This window comes from Myodes glareolus, chromosome 10 (genome assembly GCF_982192425.1).
Source record: "Myodes glareolus chromosome 10, mMyoGla1.1, whole genome shotgun sequence".
Lineage (NCBI taxonomy): Eukaryota > Metazoa > Chordata > Mammalia > Rodentia > Cricetidae > Myodes > Myodes glareolus.
The window spans coordinates 69,953,031-69,976,540 of record NC_142035.1 but is presented as its reverse complement, the minus strand read 5'-3'; the positions used below and the strand labels follow the sequence as shown (position 1 = coordinate 69,976,540).

Below are 23,510 nucleotides of genomic sequence, written 5' to 3'. Positions count from 1 at the left end.
TCCCCAGGCCAAGCAGATGACCTCATAGCCAGGAGGCAGTAAAATGGATGCTGAATTGTGAATTAAACATATATTCTACTCTCCCAGGGGGGAAAGAAAGTCACAAAATGAAACTAGATAATCCAATCCAGCAGCCGTTGGTTTCAGTTTTACTTTAAATATCAGACAAAAACAGGAGTAGAAAGAAAAGGAGGATTACACATGTAATTAGAGTGCACTTATTTAAATTTAATTAGTCTATGATGTTTGAGAAAATATAACTATTGTTTTCATTCTTTTAATAGCTTAGAAGTGAAAACAGAAAGACTTCTACTAAAATTTTTCTCATATGTAATAAAATATGCCTCTAAATATATACTGTTTACCCAAGATAAAATGAAGTCTTTCTAGGTATAGCAAGTGTTATAACTAGCAAGCTGCTGCTATTCTAATCTTCTACCATATGGGTATGTTCAAATGACGTAGGCAATGAAAATGGATTATCTCAATTTGGTGAGGGTAATTCATTTTCTCATAGTTATCATAATATAAATATAATTTGCATTTCAAATATGCATGTTAAATTCCATGAATCAGTTTTCTAAACTTTTAAGCCAAATATTCTATGAATAAATCTATAACACTAATTGGGAGTCAGTGTAGATGTATTAAAATATAGGTCTAAAATGAAACTTACATTTGTTAGAAAAATGAAGGCCAAAATTTATTTGTAATAAGCAAAGCTTATCCATTTATATTAGTAATGCTCTAAATAATCATTGAAATAATTTGTATAATTAGGCTTACAGAAAATTTAAGCTTCAGAACCAAAAGTTAAAAGCAAAACCCAGAAAACCTTAAACTTTCTTCAATGAAGAAAATAATATATTTCAACAAGTCAGCATGATGTGCACGTAAAAGAAAGGAGTCAAAGAACAGAAGACTCATGAGAAACAATTCATATTTGTATTTTTCTTGCTGTGAAAATTTTCTTTTTTATGTATTAGTTTTTAAGTTAGCATTAAAACAATGAAAATTATTATGGCATTTTTATGTATACCTCATTCTATGCCAACCTCATCATACTCCACAAGCCTGATGCCCTCCTTCTGCCCCATTCACTTTCCTTTTTGCTTTATGCATAGAAAAGAATCTCATAAAATATGAGCTTCTCAGGACACAAGGCAAGAATAATGGAGAAACAATAACAAAAAATTGTCCAGAAACAGAGAAGAATATTCTTAAATTTCCTATAGAAGCACAAAGGGATCTTGTTATTCAAGGCAATCTCAGGAAGAAAGAGAGTTAGTGCAGGTGCCACAATACCTGATCTCATATTACAAAGCCACAGTAGTAAGAACAGAGAAGTACTAGCTCAAAATAGTCCCACAGTTCAGTGGCCTGAGGCTGAATCAGCCACCTGCTGTTCACAAACCCTCACACTATAGGCAGAGTGAAAAGGGATACAGAGAGTCACATGGCAGAAGCATGAGCAAGAAACAACATAGCAGGTGACAGTGCTGCTCTACTTTTCAAGGGAGATGTGAACAAATGCCAATTACTGTAGATAACCAGCTAAGACAGACCTAAGAACTGATCCCACACAATCCTGATGTGAAATCACGTGATGTTGTTAGGGAACTCCTCAGTTACAGCAATGTGAGGAGCTCTTTTCAGGAGAATGGGTGATTTCTAAAGTATGAATTCTGGCCCTAACTTAGGTGACAATTGCTAAGAGCAGCATAAATAGAGCCCTCTACAGGAGTTACACTTCTCTCTTAGTATTTCCTAAACTACACAGGGCAGGCAGGATTCCTGAGTCGTTGGGGGTGGGGCAAATGGAAGCAAGTGTCTGCAATCTCAGGAAAAGACCTCAGCAGTTCTGAGGAGATAGAGGCAGTTGGATATCTATAAACTTGAGTCCAGTCTCATTTACAGAGCTAGTTCAGAGACAGCCAAGGCTACACAAAGAAATCCTGTCTCAAAAAATAAACAAACACCCCCAATCAAACAAACACACAAACAAAAAACTGCTAAAGTAACAAAAAAGTTCTACTTCCTATTAACAGTCTCTAACTTCCCGTTTTTAATGGAATTCTAAAAGTTCTGGTAAATTTATACCAAAGTAGCTATCAATGAATCCTTATTGGAAATCATAAAATTAATTAAAAAATGATGAGACTTGTAATTTTTTTTTTTTTGGTTCTTAGTGTGAACTTGTCAATAAGGACATCATGCCATACTGTCAAAAGCTATAGAAAGCGTGGGACAGAACTTAATATTATAATACAATTGTGTCTGATTCCTCAAGAATTCTTAGTCATGTGACTTGGCAAGTATAAAGAAAGTAGTCGAACCCCCTATACCACCAAGTCATACAGAACAGTTTATTAGTTTCTAATTGAAAACCTATAGTATTGGAAGGCTAACACAAGATCAGTAATTCTACCTGCAATCTTCCACTTCGTGGTCTACCTCTTGAGTAAATGACTTGAACTTGGAAACATACATCTGTCCACTGGTTTATGAGCCCAAACAGTTCAGATCATTTTTTTTAATCCCTGTTCATCCTCTGTGTGTAGCAAGAAAATTTTCACAAATCTTTCCAATGTAACATCTACCTCTTTTCCTTTGTCAGGTAGAACTCTGGGGAAAGAAAGCAGATTCCTCACATTCCTAACTCTATCATTTACCAGTAAGAAAAAAAATGAGTCAGTTACTCAACCTTTCGGTTCTGAAGTTTTCTCGCCTTAAAATAGAGATAACAATGGCACCCACTATAGTCTGAAACATCCCTTCCAAGCTCATTGGCTGAATACTTACTTCATCTAGTTGTGCTGTATTGGGAAGCTTATCGCCTTCAGGAGGCAGGGTCAAACTGGCAAAAGGAGATATTCATGAGCAAGCTTTTGAAGTTCTGGCTCTCTGATTCCTTTTGTATTGCTGGGCCTAATTTCTGATACCAAGAACTTGGCCACTACACCATGAACTAAATACGTCAAAATCACAAGTCAAAACTAATCTAATCTATCCTCTTATTGTTTCTGTCATGTATTTGGTCACAGTGAAACAAAAGAAACTAATACAATACTTAACAGCTATAAATCTTGAGATAATCAGGCTTAGAAACCTACTTAATATGTCTTTTTAATAAGTCATGAAACTGATTTGGGGGTCTTAATCAGCATTTTATGAAACAGAAGATATAAGAATATTAAGTATTATATGAAGTTTAATTAAGATTACTTCTAATGAAGCAATTTTGTTAAAATCAGTATTTTGCTAAATTCTATTTATCTGTTCAAAATGCACATTTTTGTTTTATAAATATATTTAATCTAAACTTTTTCACACAATTATTTTGATAATGTTTCCCCTCCCAGAACCTCCCCATGATCCTGCCCATCCAATTATGTGACATGATATCATTGAACTACAGATTGGTCTATTATCTTTTCATATATTTTTGATAACACAAAGATGTCTAAAAAAGGATGCTGTAAAAATAACCTTTGCCCATCAACATTATAGCATAAGTTATTTTTTGTGAAAGTAAAACCACTGAATTCTGGTTTAAAAATCTCAAGACTTGATGACTATGTCTATTTCATAACCATGCATTGTACTAACTAGTTTTCATGAAGTTTCCAAGTCCTGAGAGTTATAAAGAAATTAAAACCTGTAGCTTATATCATCACTAAGCTTACAGTGTAAGACAAAATAGATAGGCATGATATAATTTCATAAACACTTAATTATGGTCATGATCATGACAGTTAATAAGTACAGTATGTTCAAAGGTAACAAGATATCAGTATTATTCTAGTCTAGAACATCTGTGATGAGTTCCAGAGGAAATGAATTTCAGCCATGACCAAATGAATGCTATCTTGATAAAGGAAGTAGGAATGTTAGAACAGGACAGAATGTTATAAGTAGTGAGAACAGAATATTCAAAAGTCCTTCACAGTGAAGAGACTAGCACATGGAAAGGAAGCACAAAACAAGACATCAGAGCAGACAGAAAAGAGATGCTAAAGTGGTAAACTAGGGCTGCACATGCATAACCTTGTTCAAGAGTTCGTACTGAAGAGCAATGGAAAAGCACAAGATATTTAAACTATGAAACTATTTTAATTCTATTGGCATTTTATCAAAACTGTGAATGCTGTATAAAGTTAATGGAGAAAAACCTGGAAAGGATCCAGAACAGTTGGAGACTAGGAATTACCATTGTCTCGCAGATATTCTCATGTGAGACAGCTAATCATACCAACTTAATGGTACAGAGAATCATCTAAGTTAGTGAAGCACATTTCTAGGTATAGTGTATTAATTAATGGGGAGAACGTGTGCCCTGAATGTATTGAGTACCACTTATAGTCGAGGGCCAGAAGGAATAAACAAGAAAAGGATGTCTTTTAAATAGTGTAGGGATTCTCTTTTTCTGCTTCCTGGAGACGATGACCTGAGTTGCTATGAAAACCAGGCTCACCTGCTTTGGCTTTGCCCGAGAATATAACTAAATTATGTCCAGTCACTGTCATTTGGTTGAGAATGCATAAAAAATAACCTTGCCCCTTTTATGGGTTCATATGCAAATATGACAAAAATTGAGAAACAGCAGCGTAACAAGAGAAGGCAAATGCCAAACATCTAGTGGAAAGATGATAAATACATAATTATGGATATATTGCATCATACAGAAAAATTCTCTAATTACATCGCTATGTAGGAAACTTTGAAATAAAGTTAGGCTTTTTAAAATCTGCTTTAAAAAATACAATGATGAAATAAGCATAATTTATATTTCACTCTTCAAACATTTCTATCTTTTCTGAACTTAATATATGGAACGCAACTTGTTTCTCCAGAAATTAGAAAGAAGCCTACATATGGTTAAATTGCCTTCAACATCCATCTTCCAGTGCCCTACTGCTCCAGTTTAAGTGTGTTTTCTCAGCGCAGTCTTCAGTTTTCACATAGCAGGTAATTTTTCTGAAATAGCTAAACCTGGTTAACAGAAGAGTCAGCATTTGCCTGAATTATTCAGTTTTCAGAGAAAATGCTGGTTTTTGACAAAGTAAATAATATGAAAATTTTCAGAAGTGTAAAATGTTTTAAAATGACAGCAACATAAATACATGAAGAGAAGTAATTACCTTTATTTTCTCAAAAGATGTTCATACTAAAATAACAATTTACTTATTCCACTATATTCTCTAAAATAAATTGTGGTTACTTCCTTCAAGAAAATAATATTCCAATAAACATCCAGTATTCCCAGAAATGACTTCCACTCAAATTTTTCATTGTATAAATTTTATACTATTGGTACAGTAAGGCATATATGTATGTGTGTACACACTATACAATACATCATATATAATAATTTACATGAATATGCAGAGATGCAATCATATAAATATAGTTTCTTTTAAATGTTGTTCCCTTCTCTAAGCTTCCTGTCAACTATGCATACAATATATATACATTGTTGAAGCCTAAAGAAGGGTCTTGTTAGGCACTTCCTCTTTTATTAGGCAACTTTCATTTTTAAAAAAGCATGTTTATATTAATATTAGAAATATCCTTTAAAATGAATATGTGTATGCTCCCTATATCCTCACAAGCAAAAATGTACTTCTCCATAGAGTACCACTCTAATTTCATTTCCCATAGTGTACCATTATAATTTCATTGCCTCTGTTACCACTGCTAAGTTGGGACATCACTTCAAATCTTTTGTGAAGAAATCTAACAAGAATTTTTACGTCCATTTTGACAACTGGATTCGGTGGTCTTCTTGTCAAATTTTAAAAATTCATTCTATATTAACATAATACTCCTTTCATATTTCATTTAAAATTTTTCTGTTTAAAAATTAGTGTGTCGCTTTATAACCAAGTCTTTTTATTTTATAGAATATTTTTTCTCAATTATGATTTATAGATTTGTGACTGTGATTAGGCTAATTTCTCAAACCTATGTTATTCCTTCAGTTTACTTTTAGGAACTTTATTGATACCTTTTTCACACATTTTTTCCTCTGTTAGAAGTCACTTTTAATTTAATTTATTTTTATTTATTTTTTAATTGATTTTTATTGAGCTCTACATTTTTCTCTGCTCCCCTCTCTGCCTCTCCCCTTCCCTTCAAGTCTCTCCCAAGGTCCCCATGTTCCCAATTTATTCAAGAGATCTTGTCTTTTTCTACTTCCTATGTAGATTAGATCTATGTATGTCTCTCTTAGGGTCCTCACTGTTGTCTAGGTTCTATTGGATTGTGATTTGCAGGCTGATTTTCTTTGCTTTATGTTTAAAAACCACCTATGAGTGAGCACATGTGATAATGGAAGTCACTTTTTAGAAAAACAAAGGGTCATTGTTCTTCTGTAAAGCTGAAAGGCATATCAGTACCATATTAATAATGTGCAACCTTATCAATAAGCATACACATCTTTGTCTTTCTTTAAGTTGCTTTACTGATTGGAATCTGTCGCCAGGCTCTCTAACACCCCGTGGCACGTCTCCTGACAATGCCTTACTGACCCATTAGTCTTTTCATGTCATCACCTGATATCTGCAGTAAACGTCTCCTCTGCTTGTTATTTAAAAAGGTGCCCTTTCTATCTACTATAAGTGAAACAGCACATCATTGAAGTAAAAAACATGAAGGATGTCAGGATCACGAGGGGTGCATCCACCCACTGAGAGGGTGGGACTGATCTAATGGGAGCTCACCAAGGACAGCTGGACTAGGAGTGATGGAGCATGTGATCAAAATGGACCCTCTGAACGTGGCTGGCAATGAAGGCTGACTGAGAAGCCAAGGACAATGGCACTGGGTTTTTATTCTACTGCATGGACTGACTTTGTGGGAGCCTGGTTTCTTTGGATGCTCACCTTTATAGACCTGTATGGAGGGGGGAGGATCTTGGACTTCCCAAGGGGCAGGGAACCCTGACTGCTCTTAGGACTAGAGAGGGAGGGGGAGGTGGGGAGGGGGACAGAAAAGGAGGAGGGAAGGAGGTGGAAATTTTTAATAAATAAATTTTAAAAAAATTAAGAAAAATATCAGTTGAGATGAAATTAAAATGCTTCATGGGTAAATGTTTTTCAGAAAAAAGGGGGTTTTCCAAAAGAGTACTTTCATCCCCCCCCAAAAAAACACATTTCCCTTTGTTCAGATCTTGTACTGCAGTCAATAAAGTTATACTTTAAATAAAACATTGATAAACTTGCTATTAACAATTTTATTTACTTTTAGGGCTTCTTGGGAATGGAGTTTTATATCATTTCCAGTATTAGATATTTAAAATTTACACGGATTTCTAAGTTTATAGCTATTTTATCATATATGTTGTTTTTTATTGTTAATTATGCATATGTGTATGTGTGTGTGAATGTGTGCTGGGTAGGAGTAAGGTACATGTGTGAGTGTAGCTGTCAGCAGAATACAGAAAATTGGATCCTCTGGGGTTGTGTTACAGGTGGTTGTGAGCTGCCCTACATGAGTTCTCGGAACTGAAAATGGATCCTTTGCAAGAGTAGAACATGCTTTTGACTGATGAGCCATATTTGGCCTATTTTGGGAGATTTTAACTATAGGTCAAATAATTATATAAAAAAAAAGATGAATGAATACTTTTCACGTTTCTTATTTACTTTTGCAAGGTGTTTTGAAATTATAAATATAAAAGCAGAAATTATGTAAATTGCTTAAAGCAATATTTACTTTTACAGAAATTAATTGTCATTAGCCCATTTCTTAGATAATATTTTATATTTAGATTGATTTCTTGTGCCAGCAAGATGGCTCATTGCCGTTGAACAACAATCCCTAAGTTTGAGTCTGTGGACTCACATAGTAGAGTGAACTGATTCTCACAAGGTGTTCTCTAACTTCTAAATGTGTACTGTAGTACACACATGCAAAAGCAATAATCAAGTAAATGTAAATCAAAATTATTTTGTTGATATTCATTTCTTAAACTGGAATATTTTTAATAAAAACAGCTAGATGATTATTATTTCTTTTAAGCATTTATATGTCTAACACTAATAGCTTCCATGTCTACAAAGCAAAAAATGTTATGTTTGGTAAAATAAAATCCACTTAAAAATAAATACTTCTATGTATGTTACATTGAAGAATGTAGAAATGTTTAAAAAATAAAAAAATAACAATTTGTTGTTGAACTACATTTTCTTATTATTTCTAGAAGAAGAAAGAAAATGGGATCAAACCAACAGACTTTCAGAAGAATGTATATTACTGAGAAATTCATTGAGAGTGTGATTCTTCTTCTTTAGATCTGCAAAATCTGCTGAGAGAGTGGGAAACGTGCCTCCCCCCCCCCCCCAACAGAGTGCAGGATGCTCTTCTTTCAGACTCTGGATAAACCTGCCCATAGCCATACTGTGTTGTTTCACCAAGCATGGTATTCCATTGCTAGATAGTGGTAAGCAATAGTCGAACTCCTCTCAAATTACATTCTATTTTTCTGATTCCAGGTACTGAGTGTGAGAGAATAACATTCTTGTTGGCTGAAAATAGTTCTTATACTTAGAAACAGTTGCCCAAGACACTGTCTCTTCTAGAATAAAGTATAACAAATACCATACGATATAGATTTTACTATGTGAGCCACAGTATTGTTTAATGATTGCTCATGAAGACAATATTTAACATTTTGTGTATGTCCACAGATGAGGGTTCATGTGAGTGTGCATGCCAAGGCAAGTATGGGAAGATAAGAGATCAGTGGAAGACTTGCAGTTAGCTCTGTCCTTCCACCAAGTGAGATTCATTGACTGAACTCAGGTAGTCAGGCTTGGAGGCATGCGCACTTGCCTGCTGAACCAACTCTGTGATCCTATTGTTTTAAAGGTGGCCAAGTGAGAGTCCACTAGTTCTGACAAAAAGATAAATCACTGCATATGAACTAGAGAAAATTCAGAGAAAGTAGGTGCAGTATTGTGAGATACAGATACTCTGTGAGATGTCATATATGTTATTCAGCTAAACTTATAGTAAGTAATTTTTGCATTGTATTATATTGTGTAATATTTTGAGAAGATGTCTTGATATCCGTCCCAGGCTCAAGATTTAGATCAACATGTCTGCTTGGTGAGCAATACATACTTGAGGCAAACATCACTAAATACAGCTAACAAGAGTGATTTCCTGACAATATATTCATTGTCAAATTATTGTTTGTGAAAAATTTCAACATATATTTAATCTTATATATTGGAGTCCTTATTTATATTTTATTTCCACAGATTAAGAAAGTATGCGTGCATTAATGGCATTGCTTTATGTGCACTAGAAACACATTTACATTAATTCTTTCTTTTGCAGTGACAGATGTGAACAGTGAAATAGCCAGTAATGAAAAAGTAGACCAACAGTCAAGGTAAAACAAATTCCAGGAAGATAAACTAAACTTGGTAAAACTTAGCACTAAAGTTAAATAGAGAGTTACTTACGGATACACTTGTGAAAGCTGCTTGGCTATTGCATAAGCTGTTGGGTCTCGGTCTAAAGCATAGACAGTAATATCTGGTTCCTTCTGTAGAATAGCTTTTGTGTGTCCTCCTGCACCAAATGTCATATCTAGAAAGACCTTACCAAAAAAGAAAACAATTACTCTTTAGCAATGAACATAACATTGTTTTCAACTACTTTATTTTGTAGAAGTAGACAGCTTTAAAGATAGGAACAAACATTAAAAATAATATTGTTTGCCCTAAATTCAAATTTTTAGAAGTAAGACTTGGCTTTATTTTGAGCAGTAAGTATTTCATCAGAATAGCAGTAAGATTCACTGGAAAACCAAGACACATTAATATTTCATCATGAGGTCAAATTGGCCACACTGCTGTGATGCTAGTTTAGTACTTTGTAGCTAGATGAAAACTAGCAATATTTCTAATAATTTCTCATTATTGGAGATAGTGTAAAATTGGTGTGGTTCATAGCATATTGATTTTATTAAATACTTGAATGAAATCTTGATATATTCATGAAGGTGGGAATGAGACTAGATATTTCTAAAAACAGTCATGGAAAAAAATATAATAAAATCTGAAAAATAAAAAATTAACAAATACAAGACAAAAAAGTCGAAGGCTTCTTATGTCTAAATACCTGAGACAAATTTTAAGCTTGTCATTAAATTAGGTATATATCTTTGGAAAAAACTACCAAAGTAACACAACTCTAATACCTTTAAATGTCTCCAGTGCTTAGAAGCAAGAATAATAAAAGACATCAAAGAAACCATACAGTCTGAGCAGGTTATATTCATGTAATAAATACTTACATTATCTTTATTTTATATTATCAGTGACCATATTGAAATAGCCCACTAAACTAAATGTCTGATGTTGGGAGGGTGTTCTGAGACTTCCCTAACTTCCAAACCAGTTCTAACCTACGAATTTGTACACTGTGTCTTATGGTCCAGATTGGGTGTACTGCTCAACTGTAATTTTACAATTCTCTTTAAAATGTGAATAAACAAGATAACCAAGAAGACTGAGATCTACTTCCTACATTGTATGTCTAAAAAAAATCCACACTTTTAAAAATATGTATCTAACTATATTCTAATGTTCTTGTAGAATTATTGCATATCTTACACTCTCCAAAGAGTCATGGTTTGGATGAGAAATAATATTCAATGTAGTGATGTTGGATACAATGAGAAATAGCCTAAGATTATCAACCACAGTTAAAATATATTTAAGTACACATGTTAAAAACTGTATATACAAACTTCACAAGAAGGGAAATCCCTATGTCTGTTACTTTAACACTAAAACCTACTTAATCTGGAATAAATCTTGCACTAAAATAGAAAGAACATGGTCAGAAAACAGAATGTGAACGAAATATGGTAAAGAAAAGTGTACAAGCAGAATTTACAATTTTTAATTTATGTATTTTATCCAGTATGTATATATCATTTACGTTTCTGTATGACATGTCTGTATGCATGTATATGGATGTGTGGGTCCTGGGGCTTAGAACTAAGTATTGCACACACATATGGAAAGTTGTTTTTACATTTAGTCATCTCCCCAGACCGACCTAAAACATTTTCAGAATTTAACATTATATTTCTACCAGCATTGGCACAAAAAGCATGGCTATATATTATATACCATTTTAAATAGCAATTTTACATTTTAAGAGATTCATATTTAGAGGAGCTGTAGATAGCTCAGCAGTAAAGAGCATTGGTTGCTCTTCAAGTGGCCTCTGTTTCAGTTCCCAGTACCCACATGGAAGCTCACAACCATCTGTAACTGGAGTTAGAAAGAATCCAAAGCTTCCTTCTGCCTTCTCCAAGCATCAAGAAAGTGTACTTTGCTCAGCCATACATGCCAACAAAGCACACATGCACACGAAATATAGGCAAATAAATAATGTGAAGAAGAAAAACACACACAGATCTCATGATCAAATGACATCATTTTCCCAAAGTAGACCTTCAGGCACTTAGTGAACAGGCAATACAGGATCCTCTAAGTTACAAATCTCCTATCCATCCTTACCTGTGTTTTAAAATCATGATTTCAGCATAATTTAAACAAAGAACTCTCCCCAAACAAAGCTTATATATATCAACATCAAAAACTTGTTAGAATACTGGTTTTAAATAAACAATTTTCACATGATTAACTTTTTCCAAGTCAAATATATCCGAAGCAATTTTTTGAAAAAGTATAATCTCCTTATTCAAAGATATTCTGAAATATGTAAGATGATTATAATTTACATGATTATTTTTTAATATATCATGATTATATTCTTAGAGATGTACTACCAATAAAGAAGGTTTCTGCAGGCAAAGAAAAATCATGTATTACTAGCCAAATGTAACACAGCAAGCATAAAGTGAAAGATAAATGGGATTTATGAAATAAGAAGTAAACCCTACCACGCTTTGGGTGAGTGGGTGATCAAGCCATCACTTTGTACTTCTAAAATCATAATAGGCATTAATGTTTTTATTCTCATGGACAATTAATATAGCAATTGGCCACATTTTTCATTTTCACAAGTTGATAATAAACTAGGAAATTTTATTATGGATGTACCCTTTCCTTAGAAATTTACAAAACAAATCAACATGAACGTTTCAAATGACCCTTTCAATAAACCTCCTTTATAAATATGTCACAATTCTAATCTCATGCTACAACTTAATTTAAAAAAAATCAAACTTACTATTGATACTGACTATATTCTGAATAATTCATTTATGAACTCCATAACCCGGGTCACATCATTTTAGTTCTCTGAACTCCAGGGGTTTGAAGTGATTTTAGAGTTTATCAAGCATGAGAGTTACCCTGTTTCTCTGAGGAAAACTCAAGGGAAAAGAATTGACAAGTAGAAATATTTGGCTTTTTGAAAAAAAAAAACAACTCAGATGAGAGCTAACAGTTTAAGATGATATCAGCAACTGAGAGGAGACCAGCTCTGCTTGAATAGCTCCAACTCTCCCAGCATTCCTTCTAAACAAAGTACAAGGAGAAGGAATGATAGAGAAAGAAAACAAATAAAAACATGAATTCCATAACCTAAATCACAGCAGAAATGGTACTGTAACTTTTAAACAAGGAAGTTTAACTGTTTGTAGATCAGGCATCCCCATTGGATAGATTAGGTCCTATTAAAGATGGTCTTTAATCCATGTTTCCTCCTCACCTCTCTCCATTCTAACCTCTCAGCCTTTAACTCTTCTTCCTCCTCCCATCCATCCCAAGCCTTGTGCTAGAATGAGTTCCGAAGTGTGCTTAATTATATCCTGCACTCTTCCTTCTCTTTTTAGGCAGATGTTTTTAGAATATATATTTCTTGTGAGTTTTTCCAGCACAGGAAAAACAATATATGTTTTATAATTCCTACTTTTTTGAAACCACCAAAACCATTTTATTGCAAAGAAGCATCTTTTAGTAAAAATAAATAGAAAATGCTGGTTAAGCAGCAGAGAAACTGTATTTAAGAAGAGCTATTTTTCTGAAGTTGCACAGAGGAAAGAGAAAAGATGCACAAGTTGTGACTTGACTAGTATAAAACGAGAGCAGTTTCCTGAAAGGACTCAAAAGGTGAGCCCTAAGTTACGGATTCCCGGGAGTTCTTGTGATGCTTGTGTTCTCTGTGGCACAAAGCAACATCACATTTTGTTTGGTGAGTATGTATAAGCAGAGCAAAAGGACTCCGGAAAATTCACTGGGGATGAAGTGAGTCATGTGCTTGTTGATATGATGAGAAGAAAGCAGCTGGGGATACGAATGTCACCACACAGAAGGAGCTGACACTGAGAGCAGCAGTCAGGAAACAGCTGCAGATGTAGGAATCAGCACTGGAAGAGCACAGCAAAAGTTACAAACTGCTCCAGACACTCAAACTTTTATTTAACAATTACACCGTTTCATTAAAAAAAGAGAACTCTTTGAGAACATTAAAAATTTATAATTCAGTGTAATGTTTAATTCTGTTAACAGCATGTTTTGTCAGTCAGCAACCTTTACATTTAAAATGGAAAAAAGTAAGTATTTTCTGGCTTTACGTTAACTGTTTTTGAAGTAATACAATTAAATGATATTTTATCTCTATAATCATCTAAAATCAAAGAATCCTACTCTACCTATTGCCTTCAAAGTGAATTAACAATTGAATCACAGCTATACATCTGATTTGGACATAGGAAAGGAAAAAATTTCAGAACAAAAAATGGTATAACTGAATATTCTAATCCTTCAACTTATGAGGAAAGAGGTCCAGAAGAAAGCTGGTTGAGGGCAATGTTAATATTAAACCTGTCATCCCATAATACTCTCCTGTCAAAATTATATCACTAAAACACAAATGATTTTCTCTCTTTTTTTCATTTTATTTTATTATTCTATTCTATTCTATTTTTATAAATAGGATTTCTCTGTGCAGTTCTGGCTGTCCTGGAACTCTCTCTGTAGACCAGGCTGGCCTAGAACTCTGAGATCCACCTACCTCTGCCTCCCCAATCCTGCGCCACCACCACCTGGTTTACGGGCATGGGCCTAAGTACAAGCTTGGCTTCATATGTCTCCATCGTACTGAAAAACAACAACTAGTTTACCATTTCATTTTGTTCAGAGTGTTTATGAAGATAAGCCAGCTGAACATATTCCAAAAATAAATAAGTTTATACAAGAGCCTGGTATAAGTATTGCTTGTTATTGTCACAGACTATGATGAAGACAGTACTCACAGGTTATAACTTTTTTTATTTAAAAATAGTAACCAAAATTTAAATAAAATATTAAAACGAAAAAAGACATGGGTATATAAAGCCAATAATCACAAATAATTTTAATGTGATTCCCCACTCACACAAACTTTTGTCTTTCTGGACTATACTTCACCTTTTATTTGAATGTTTCCTGTGTTTGGAAGTCCCTAAGACTTTTGTAATGCTCCTCACTGAAGATGCAAAGTGATACAGACTAGTGTATACTATCAACAGAGACTAGGGAATTTATAAATTGATTTCTTTTCAATATAGCAGTTCTAATCATTAAAAAAAACACATTGGAACACCATTGCTAAAATTGGACATGAAGAAATTTTTAGCCATGAACAGCATGAGGGCAGATCTCCCAATTACATTTTCCTAATGTTGATTAGTCATTTCCAATCTGTGCAAGATTTTTAATAGTAAGTTAACAACTGAATTTGGAAACAATATGGCCTGGCTCTCTTTAAGGTATCTTCCTAAGAATTTTTTCCTGGCAATTTTCAATCTTGACTTTCATTTTATTTTTAAGAAATAAAGTGCTGGATTTCCAAACTCCACCTAATGCTTGGCGGTAGGTCTCTGCATGTGCCTCCATCAGTTCCTGGTTGGTGCCTCTCTGATGACAATGGGGCCAGGCACCAATATGGTCACAGGAGATGGCAAGCTCAGTTTCTACTATTGCTAGTAGTCTAATCTGGGGTCCTCCCCATAGAATTCTGGGGGATTCCCCGTGCCAGGCTTTCACTGACCCTGCGACCCTGAAATGTGCCCACAGCACTCTCCCATTCCGTGCCCTAGCCACCTGATTGCTCATGTCCGCATCACCACTTGCCCTCAGTCAACTTAGGAAACCTCGTCTATTTCCTCTTCCCTGGGAGATCTGGGTGTGCGATATGAAACAGCGCATTCTCCTTGTTACTGAGTCTCTCTGGGTCTGTGGACTGTGGCATTATTATACATTCTTTTACAGCTAATATCCACTTATGAGTGACTACGCACTCATGTGTGCCTTTATTTGTCGGGGTACCTCACTCAGGACGATTTTTTTTCCAGTTCCATCAGAATGGAAAGAAGTGTAGGAGCCAGAGCAGTCAAGAACATGACAAAAAACCTCAAAGAATCAACTAACTGCAGCGACTGAACCAACAACCAGGGAGCCTGCATGAGAATGGCTTAGGCACTCTGCATATATGATATAGGTGTGCAGCTTGGTCCTCTATGGGACCCCTAACAGCAGGAACAGGGGCTGGCTCTGACTCTTTTACTTTTGGGATCCTATTCATTGTACTGGGTTGCATTTCCAAGCCTTAATACATGGGGAGGTGCATGGCCTCAGTGTACTGAAGGATTGCGGAAGTTACTTATTACATAATTAGGTGTCCGGCACTTATTGAATGTTATGCAACAGTGTTCTCTGGATAAGGAATAATGTCTTGAATTGACCACAGCTGTCACTATTCAAAAGAGCCTCCTCACAAGATTGGGCTACCTAACATTCCCTCCTGGGAAAAAGTCACCAGATCCATGAGGCACAAGAGGGTACAACAACAGTCTCTATATCTTAAAAATTCATATAATTTTTATAAATCCTCAAAAAATCTCACCTCATAGAAGTGTATAATGAGATTACTTCAGAAAATAGGACTTAGAGGCACAATTAGGACAGAAGCAGACATGATATACATACTTCTTGTGTGGGGGGTGTGTGTTTATGTGTGTGTGCTCAGCCATGAATACATACATGTGTATGTGTAGGGAAAAATTCAACTTTGAATGTTTTTCTATATCTCTCTCTGCCTTAGTTTGTGACACTAGCCTGGGACTTGAAGTTGTGGCTAGAATAACTGGGTGTACAGCCCCTAGAACCTACCCATCCCTAGCCTAATTACTGGAGATACAGAAATGCTGTACCATGCCAAGCTTTTATGCATCTGCTACAGAATTTGTACAGAATTTGGACTCAAAAGTCCTCATGCTTGTGAAACAAGCACTTTACACACTGAGCCTTCTTTCCAGCTAAAACAAGTATTTCTTCTTTGTTCCTTTCATAATTGCCAGCGGGCCTTGAGCTGGACACAATGACAGGAATCTATAATCTCAGCACCCAGGACTTGGAAAGTTGATAAAGGCATATCTTCAGTTCTAGATATATACAGCAAGCACCACATGACTCAACTCTAAAAATGAGAATGTTAATGGCATAACCCTTTACACCAGAAGGAAATGGAAAGCATGAGAAGATGCTGGTGTCCTGACAAAAAGGGCAAAGTATCTTAAAAATTTCACTGTGGACCATGGGGATGATGCCGTACATCTGAGCACCCCAACAGACATCGTATCTGGTGTATCGGTTGGGCAGCTGTTGCTTGACGGGTACTGCCAATCAGTCACTCTGACGTCCTCTAAAACTCACAGGCATTCAATCCGCAATGCAGGAAGAGTCTAGTAGAACAGCAGCTGACTGCACAGCTACACTCTGACCTGGACAACCAAACTATGCCAATCTAGATTTAGAGAAGACATTATTCCTCTACAGCAGCAGCTCTCGAGCTGTGGGTTATAACGCTTTTGGCAAACCTCTGTCTCCAAATATATTTACATTACCATTCATAACAGTAGCAGAATTAAAGTTACGAAGTAATTCCAAAAATAATTTTATGGTTGGGGTCACCACAACATGAGGAACTGTATTAAAGGACCACAGTCTTAGGAACCATAGTCGATCAGATGCATGATTACTCTTCACCTTACTAGACTTAAATTAATCATGATGTCTAAGATTTTCCCCTCATTAACCTGGTTTCTAAATGTTTCCCTACAGGGTGGTAACAGAGGAGATCCAGTGGCCAGCCTCTAAACTTAAGCTGCCCAATAAAAAGCTCCACAAACTCTTGAGGCAAACCAACAGCCTTCACATGGAACATGCCTTACAGTGAGACATGGTGGGAAAGAAATTATTAATTTTGCTGACCCCTGGGACAAAGTTTGCCAAGGATTCTTTGGAATTTTTTTTTTGGCCTGTTATCTTCCCTCCTACATTAAAGACAAACCAGCCCTGTCTATTTTCTTAATGACACTCTTGGAATTATATTAATACTAACACTCTCAGTTTTACATATTACAGATGCTACCTCATGAGCCAAGGACGTATGCTGTCATTAAATGGCGTGTGTATGTTCTCTGCCATTGTTTAAGTTTTATCCTGGCCTCTTACCAACCTTCCTCTTAGGCACTCTACTGAGCCCTCAAACATCTTTCACTTGCCAGTTCAAAGCAGTTACAGCCGTCTTGGGTCCCCAGCATCCTAAGAGCAGTTAGTTTAGCCCCTGAGAGAAGGAGGAACTAGGACTTAAAGAGATTACTAGTAAGTCCACAGATAAGAATATACATAGAAGGATAATAAAGATGGCAAAGCTTCAGCTTCTTCCCTACTCTACTAACCTGAGGAAAAGGTCTGGAAAGCTTTCTCCCCAGTCGGTAGGGCCCCATTGCAGGAGGACCAATCTAAGAAGTTTAAGGCCAGATTCATGTTAACCTCTAAATTCTGGGCCTAATCAGCCTCCCTGGCTTTTGTCAAACTGACCAGCCCCAAGCTAGACTTTGTCAAAGACCCTTAATACCCCCAGGGCTTGAGGAGAAACTGGACTTTGGCTTCCTGAGCACCCCTCTACTTTGCAGGGGGTCACTCTCTTTATGCCTTACCTTTATACTTGTATACTTTAACTTTAGTGAAAACCCGTTTTCACTGGCAGTTGAATAAGAAATACAAGAAAAAAATATTACAAAAAGAATTTAGCTGTGTAATCCTAATCATTTTGATGTTGTAAACTTGAAGCAGAAGTGAGGGGGCCCTTCTGGAGAAAGATTATGAAAAGAATACTAAAAAATTAAAATCTACAACTATAATAGTTCAGTAATGCACAGTATTAGCAAAGAAGATTGATTTCAAACAACACTTAAAAACATCAAATTCTAATTATACCTTAAAAACATATCCTGAAAAACTCAAAGCACGTAAAAATGCCGAATTATTTGATTACAAATACACTAGGAAGCAGCCTCAGGGAACACTAAGGCCTGGAGGTGACTAAGCACGCATTTGCAACATGGAATATAGAGGAGAATCTAAACTATAATTCGTGAGAAATGAGCTTTCCGACAAGGTTATTAGGATATTCTGATAAAAATAATGCATGTGGCTAGTTCCAGACCTGCTGCCCATGACACTGAGTCACCTTTGCCTGGTAAGTCATTTCTTCTCTTCCTCCCTTCTCCCAACATCCTAATGAGAAGGCAAATGCATAAGCCTAGTTCCACACCTAGAGCCTGGGGTACCTCTTCGTTAAGTGACCACTTTGACAGGTAAGTTCTTTCTTCCCTTTTCCATTCCCTCCACCATCACTCAAATCCCACAGGTCTAGCCCAATTTGTAGCCTTAGGATTCGCTTGGTTCAAGAGTCACCTTTGACTGGTGAGGACGTCTTTTCCACTCCCATACTTCCCTAGTTTCACAGCCATTCCTTGTGTTTACAGGGCTATATCCAATCCCGTGCTTTAGGAGACATATTTGTCTGGTCTAGTTAAACAGTTCATTTGAACAGCTTTGCCTGGCCTATCTCAGATCACTCAACTCCTGAACTGGCACAAATAAGGAAAGCCAGATTGTGACACCAGAGACACAACCAAAAGGAAAGAAATCCACATGTTGATGTCAAATCAAAAAAACAAAGCAACATGAATGCTCAAGACAGTATGTCTCCCAACAAACTCACTGAAGGAACTCTAGCCAACCTGAGGATGGCAAACAGGGCTTGCTCTTCTCACCTATTCACTCTGCCTTGCTAAAAACCATTAGATTACCTTCCTAAAGCTAGCTACCAAATACTGCCTTATTTGGCCATATCTCTTCCTAAAGCTGACTACCAACTCCAGCTATCAAAGTTCTAAAGTCCAGGATTCAAAAGCCCCCTTTGGCTCACTTAATTAGAATGCCCTATTAAAACCAAACACCTCATCCGAATATAGGTTTCCCCCTCCACCTTTGTAAACTGCCATTTGTCTAATGGCCACATCTGTCTCCTCTTTGTCTGGAGGCAGTCCTTTTTCTTCCCAAACACACACAAATATCCTTGCTGCCTCTTCCTTGTTCCCTTCCCCTTCTCCCTAGTCCTCTATCTCCCACCTTTGCCTCTTATCCCCCGCCCCCCCCCAGTCCCTCTGGGGCAAATAAATCACCTCTGTGCTAAGAATTTAGTCTTGGGATGCATTCCCTACACTCACTACTCCTACAGAAATATGTGTTCTCTACTGAGAACTACCTACAAAAACTCTAAAATACAGAATTTAAAAAGAAAAACCATATGCTTTATTCATTGAAACCCAAGAAGATAACAAATAAATGTTTGAAAGGATGTTCAAGAAAATACAGAAAACATGGATGAAATGATGAAGAAAACTCAAGATTTGAAAACTGAATTCAATAAAGTCAAAGCACTGAAGAGAGCACAAGCTGAAATGAATGTGGAACTGGAAAACCCAATATCTCAATTAGAAAAAACTGAGGATGCCAGGCCATGGTGAGGCATGCCTTTAACCCCAGCACTCTGGACACAGAGAACAGGATAGTCTACAGAGCTCCTGTACAGGTTTCAAAGCTATACAGAGAAATCCGGCCTCAAAAAATAAAACACAACAAAAATAAACAAATCAAAGAAAGAAAAGTCAGAAAAGTCTTACACAAGTGGAGAATTAGCACAAAATTAGAATATTAGAACTTAAAATAGAGGATCTAGAAAAAATGGCCAAACAGGAAAAGAATTCTTTTAAGCTAAATAAAATGATCAACAATCTATCCATAAAAAATGAGATTGATACAGGACTAAAAAAGCCTTCTGAATGAAAACAGTACAGGCCTAGATAGATTGATAGCAGAATACTATCCAATGAAGTTCAGAGAAAAACTAAAACCTAATATTTCTCAAATTGTTTAGAAAAATAAAAATGGATTATTCCCAAACTCATTCTAGGAAGACAGTATTATTCTACTACCCAAAATACATAAGGACACAATAATATGTGTAAATGGAGACTAACACAGCCACATATCAAGAAGATCATCCACCACGATCAAACTAGCTTTATCCCAGAAATACAGAATTGTTTTAGCATATGTGAATCAGTTAATTATAATGAACTATATAAATGGACTTAAAAATCACATGATCATCTCAATGGATGCAAAAGAAGTTTTTGACAAAATCCAGCATGCTTTTGTTAAAAAAAAAAGTCGAAGAGAAAGTAGTACTGCAGGCACTATAGCTGAACATAATAACGTCTACATATGGCAAACCCATAGTCAATATTATCCTAAAAGTGTAAGTCTTGTAATGTTACTGAATACATAAAGGTTGGTTGTTTGAAACCTTAGGCTGCTCCTCTCTAATCTTATAATGCAATGGTGAAATTGGTTCTCCATTAAATTCCTCTGTCTGGATTTGAATATCTCCATGATCTGTTTTCTTAAGCATTTTTTTTTAAACAGGCCATGTTTGGCTAACTAAGGTTGGATTACCTCACTCAGGATGGCCTTTTCTAGTACCAACCATTTGCATACAAATTTCAAGATATCATTTTTTTTAACCCGTTGAGTAGTGCTCCATTGTGTAAATGTACCACATTTTCTTTATCCATTCTTCAGTTGAGAGGGATCTAGACTAACATGGTATGTACTCACTCATAAATGGATATTAGACATAAAGCAAATAATAACCAGCCTATAGTCCAAGATCCCAAAGAAGCTAAGTAATACGGAGAACCCAAAGAGAGACATACATGAATCACCCTGGGGAAAGGGAAAGGAATCAGACCTCCTAAGAAAATTAGGAAGGGGTGAGAAGGAAGGGTGGAAGGAGAAGGGGAGGGGAGAAATGACAAACTTCATTGACTCCCCATAGGTAGCCTTACTTTTCTGAGGATTGGATGGTGGAGGGGGTGGAGGGAAGGGTGGAACAGGAGGAGGGGAGGGAGTGGGAACAGGGATACCTATGTAAAATGAGAAAAGATTGTATTAAAAAGTATAAATAAAAAAGTTTTTTTAAGATCTGCAACTTGGAACTCATATAAAAAACTATTTTAGAGAAAAAAAATCCAATAATTATCAAGATGATAATTAACATTATGTCAATCCCAGTGAAGTTGATTATCCTTTCAATTAATTGTTCCATTTTTAAACCATTCATTGTGTAATTATACAGAAACCTAAGTCTCTCTATTGTAATTGTATTTCCCATTTTTAACGTGGGAAAAAACTCTTTTAACTAATACCTCCCTTTATGAATTCCCATTTTTCTCACCAAATCTGCTGCTGCTGCTGCTGCTGAAGATGTGAAGCTGAGTGCTGTTGCATACAACAGTAGAAGCCAGACTGGATTTCAAGGCATCTACCTAGTTTGACAGCAGCCTGAGAAGGGGGTTCAGGGAAAGCCTATCTGGAGAGAAGAAAGGAAAACCCAGCCAGCAGGACAGTGGCTCCAGCTGCAGGTACTCAGCTTATTACGTGGGTGGCTGCTAAGCCAGAGGGAAAAGGCTTTTTTGTAAATCTGGACCCCAAAAGTTGGGAGCCAGATGTAGCATAAATTCTAATTAGTCTTAATAATAAAAACGTGGAGTTAGATATAGGGGTTAAAGCTGGAAGATCAGAAGAGCAGAGCAGTCAACCACTGGAGAGTTATTATCTCTACCAATTCTCAGACCAAAGGGGATATCCTGTTTCTAAGAATCCTCAGACTGAGTCTTCAGACTGCATCCAAGCTCCTGTCTCTGACCCATCTTATATTCCTCTCTCTACCCAACCGGTTATATCACTCCTGTCTCAACTTTCTAGGGCTGGGATTAAAGGCTTTGACTGTGTTTCTTACAATAAAATATTTCTTACACTAATAAATTTGTGAACCCACAATAAATTAGAACATATCTACGTGTGAACATAAAAGGCCAATCTTATAGGTAGGAAATATTTTCAGAAATGCTTTTCCTACCAACCCCATTGATTCTTTATTATGATTTTTTTATGTTCCTTGTAGTATCTATCTGCTAAGCACTTATTTTGCTTCATTTGTAACCATTACACAGGCTTATATAAAAGAAAATAACTCTCAAAAGAATATAATGGGAGACAGAGGCAGGTATATCTCTGTGAGTGTGAAGACAGCCTGTTCTAGAAAGTGATTTCCAGGACTGGTAGAACTGTTAAACAGAAAAACCCTGTCTCAAAAACAAAAAAATAATATAAATTACATTACAAAGGAAACAATGTATTTCTTAAGTTTATCCCTTTTCCCATTTTAAGAAGAGTGCTGGTGTCAAATGATGACTCATACAGCACAATTCTCCAAACAGTTCATCTGGTAACATAGATTGTACCCTATTAACAAATGAAATCTTTATTTGCTCTAACAAACTACATATTTTGGCAATTTGAAAAACATGTTCTTTAACTATCTTTTACTAAGTTATTACCCAGTTCATTCTTCATTGTGATGAATATCTTACATTCTTATCTACAACATGGTCTAGATTTCAATCACATTCACACAGTTGGCTTTCCCTCCTTGTACAGAGAACAGGACAGCTAATGCAAATGGCAAAAATACTATAGTTCCATAGGGAACTTTCAAACTGGTCTCGGGCCAGAAAAAGAAAATGTCATTCTTTCTGGGACTTTGGGTAAGTGTGTGTAGGTTGGAGGGCAACCTCATGCACCATGACTTGCATTTGCCAGTGGCCTCATCAATGAGGAAGGCCAGAAATAATCCTCTGCTCTCATCTCTCAGTGCTGGTATTACCAGTGCACACCACCAAGCCCAGGTTTGCCAAGGGGATCAGGAATCAAATCCAAGACCCCATCTTATAAGGCAAGTGTTCGCATGACTGCTCACCGTGTCACTGGTGCTTTTCATTTCTTATTGTTGTTATTTGTTTGCTTGGTTTTGGTTTTGTTTTTTCGAGACAAGGTTTCTCTGTAGATTTGGAGTCTGTCCTAGAACTCACTCGGTAGACCGGGCTGGCCTCAAACTCACGGAGATCCACTTGCCTCTGCCTCCTGAGTGCAGGGAATAAAGGCGTGCACCACCACCGACCAGCTCTTTAGTTTAGTTTTGTTTTATAAGAAAAACAGTTTTACCTACATCATCAAGAAATTATATCACCTAAAATTATGTAAAAATATATAAAT

General features: G+C 36.1%; 1 protein-coding gene across 2 annotated transcripts in view; it reads right to left on the bottom strand.

Annotated features, from left to right (window-relative positions):
• The window catches only part of Mettl15 (methyltransferase 15, mitochondrial 12S rRNA N4-cytidine), a 181,777-nt gene that overhangs the window by 88,574 nt on the left and 69,693 nt on the right, over positions 1-23,510 (bottom strand). For both annotated transcript variants that reach the window (XM_048443705.3, XM_048443703.3), the window contains exon 4: positions 9,474-9,610. In XM_048443705.3, coding sequence (XP_048299662.3) covers positions 9,474-9,610 — 137 coding nt within the window. The remainder of the gene's footprint in view (positions 1-9,473; positions 9,611-23,510) is intronic.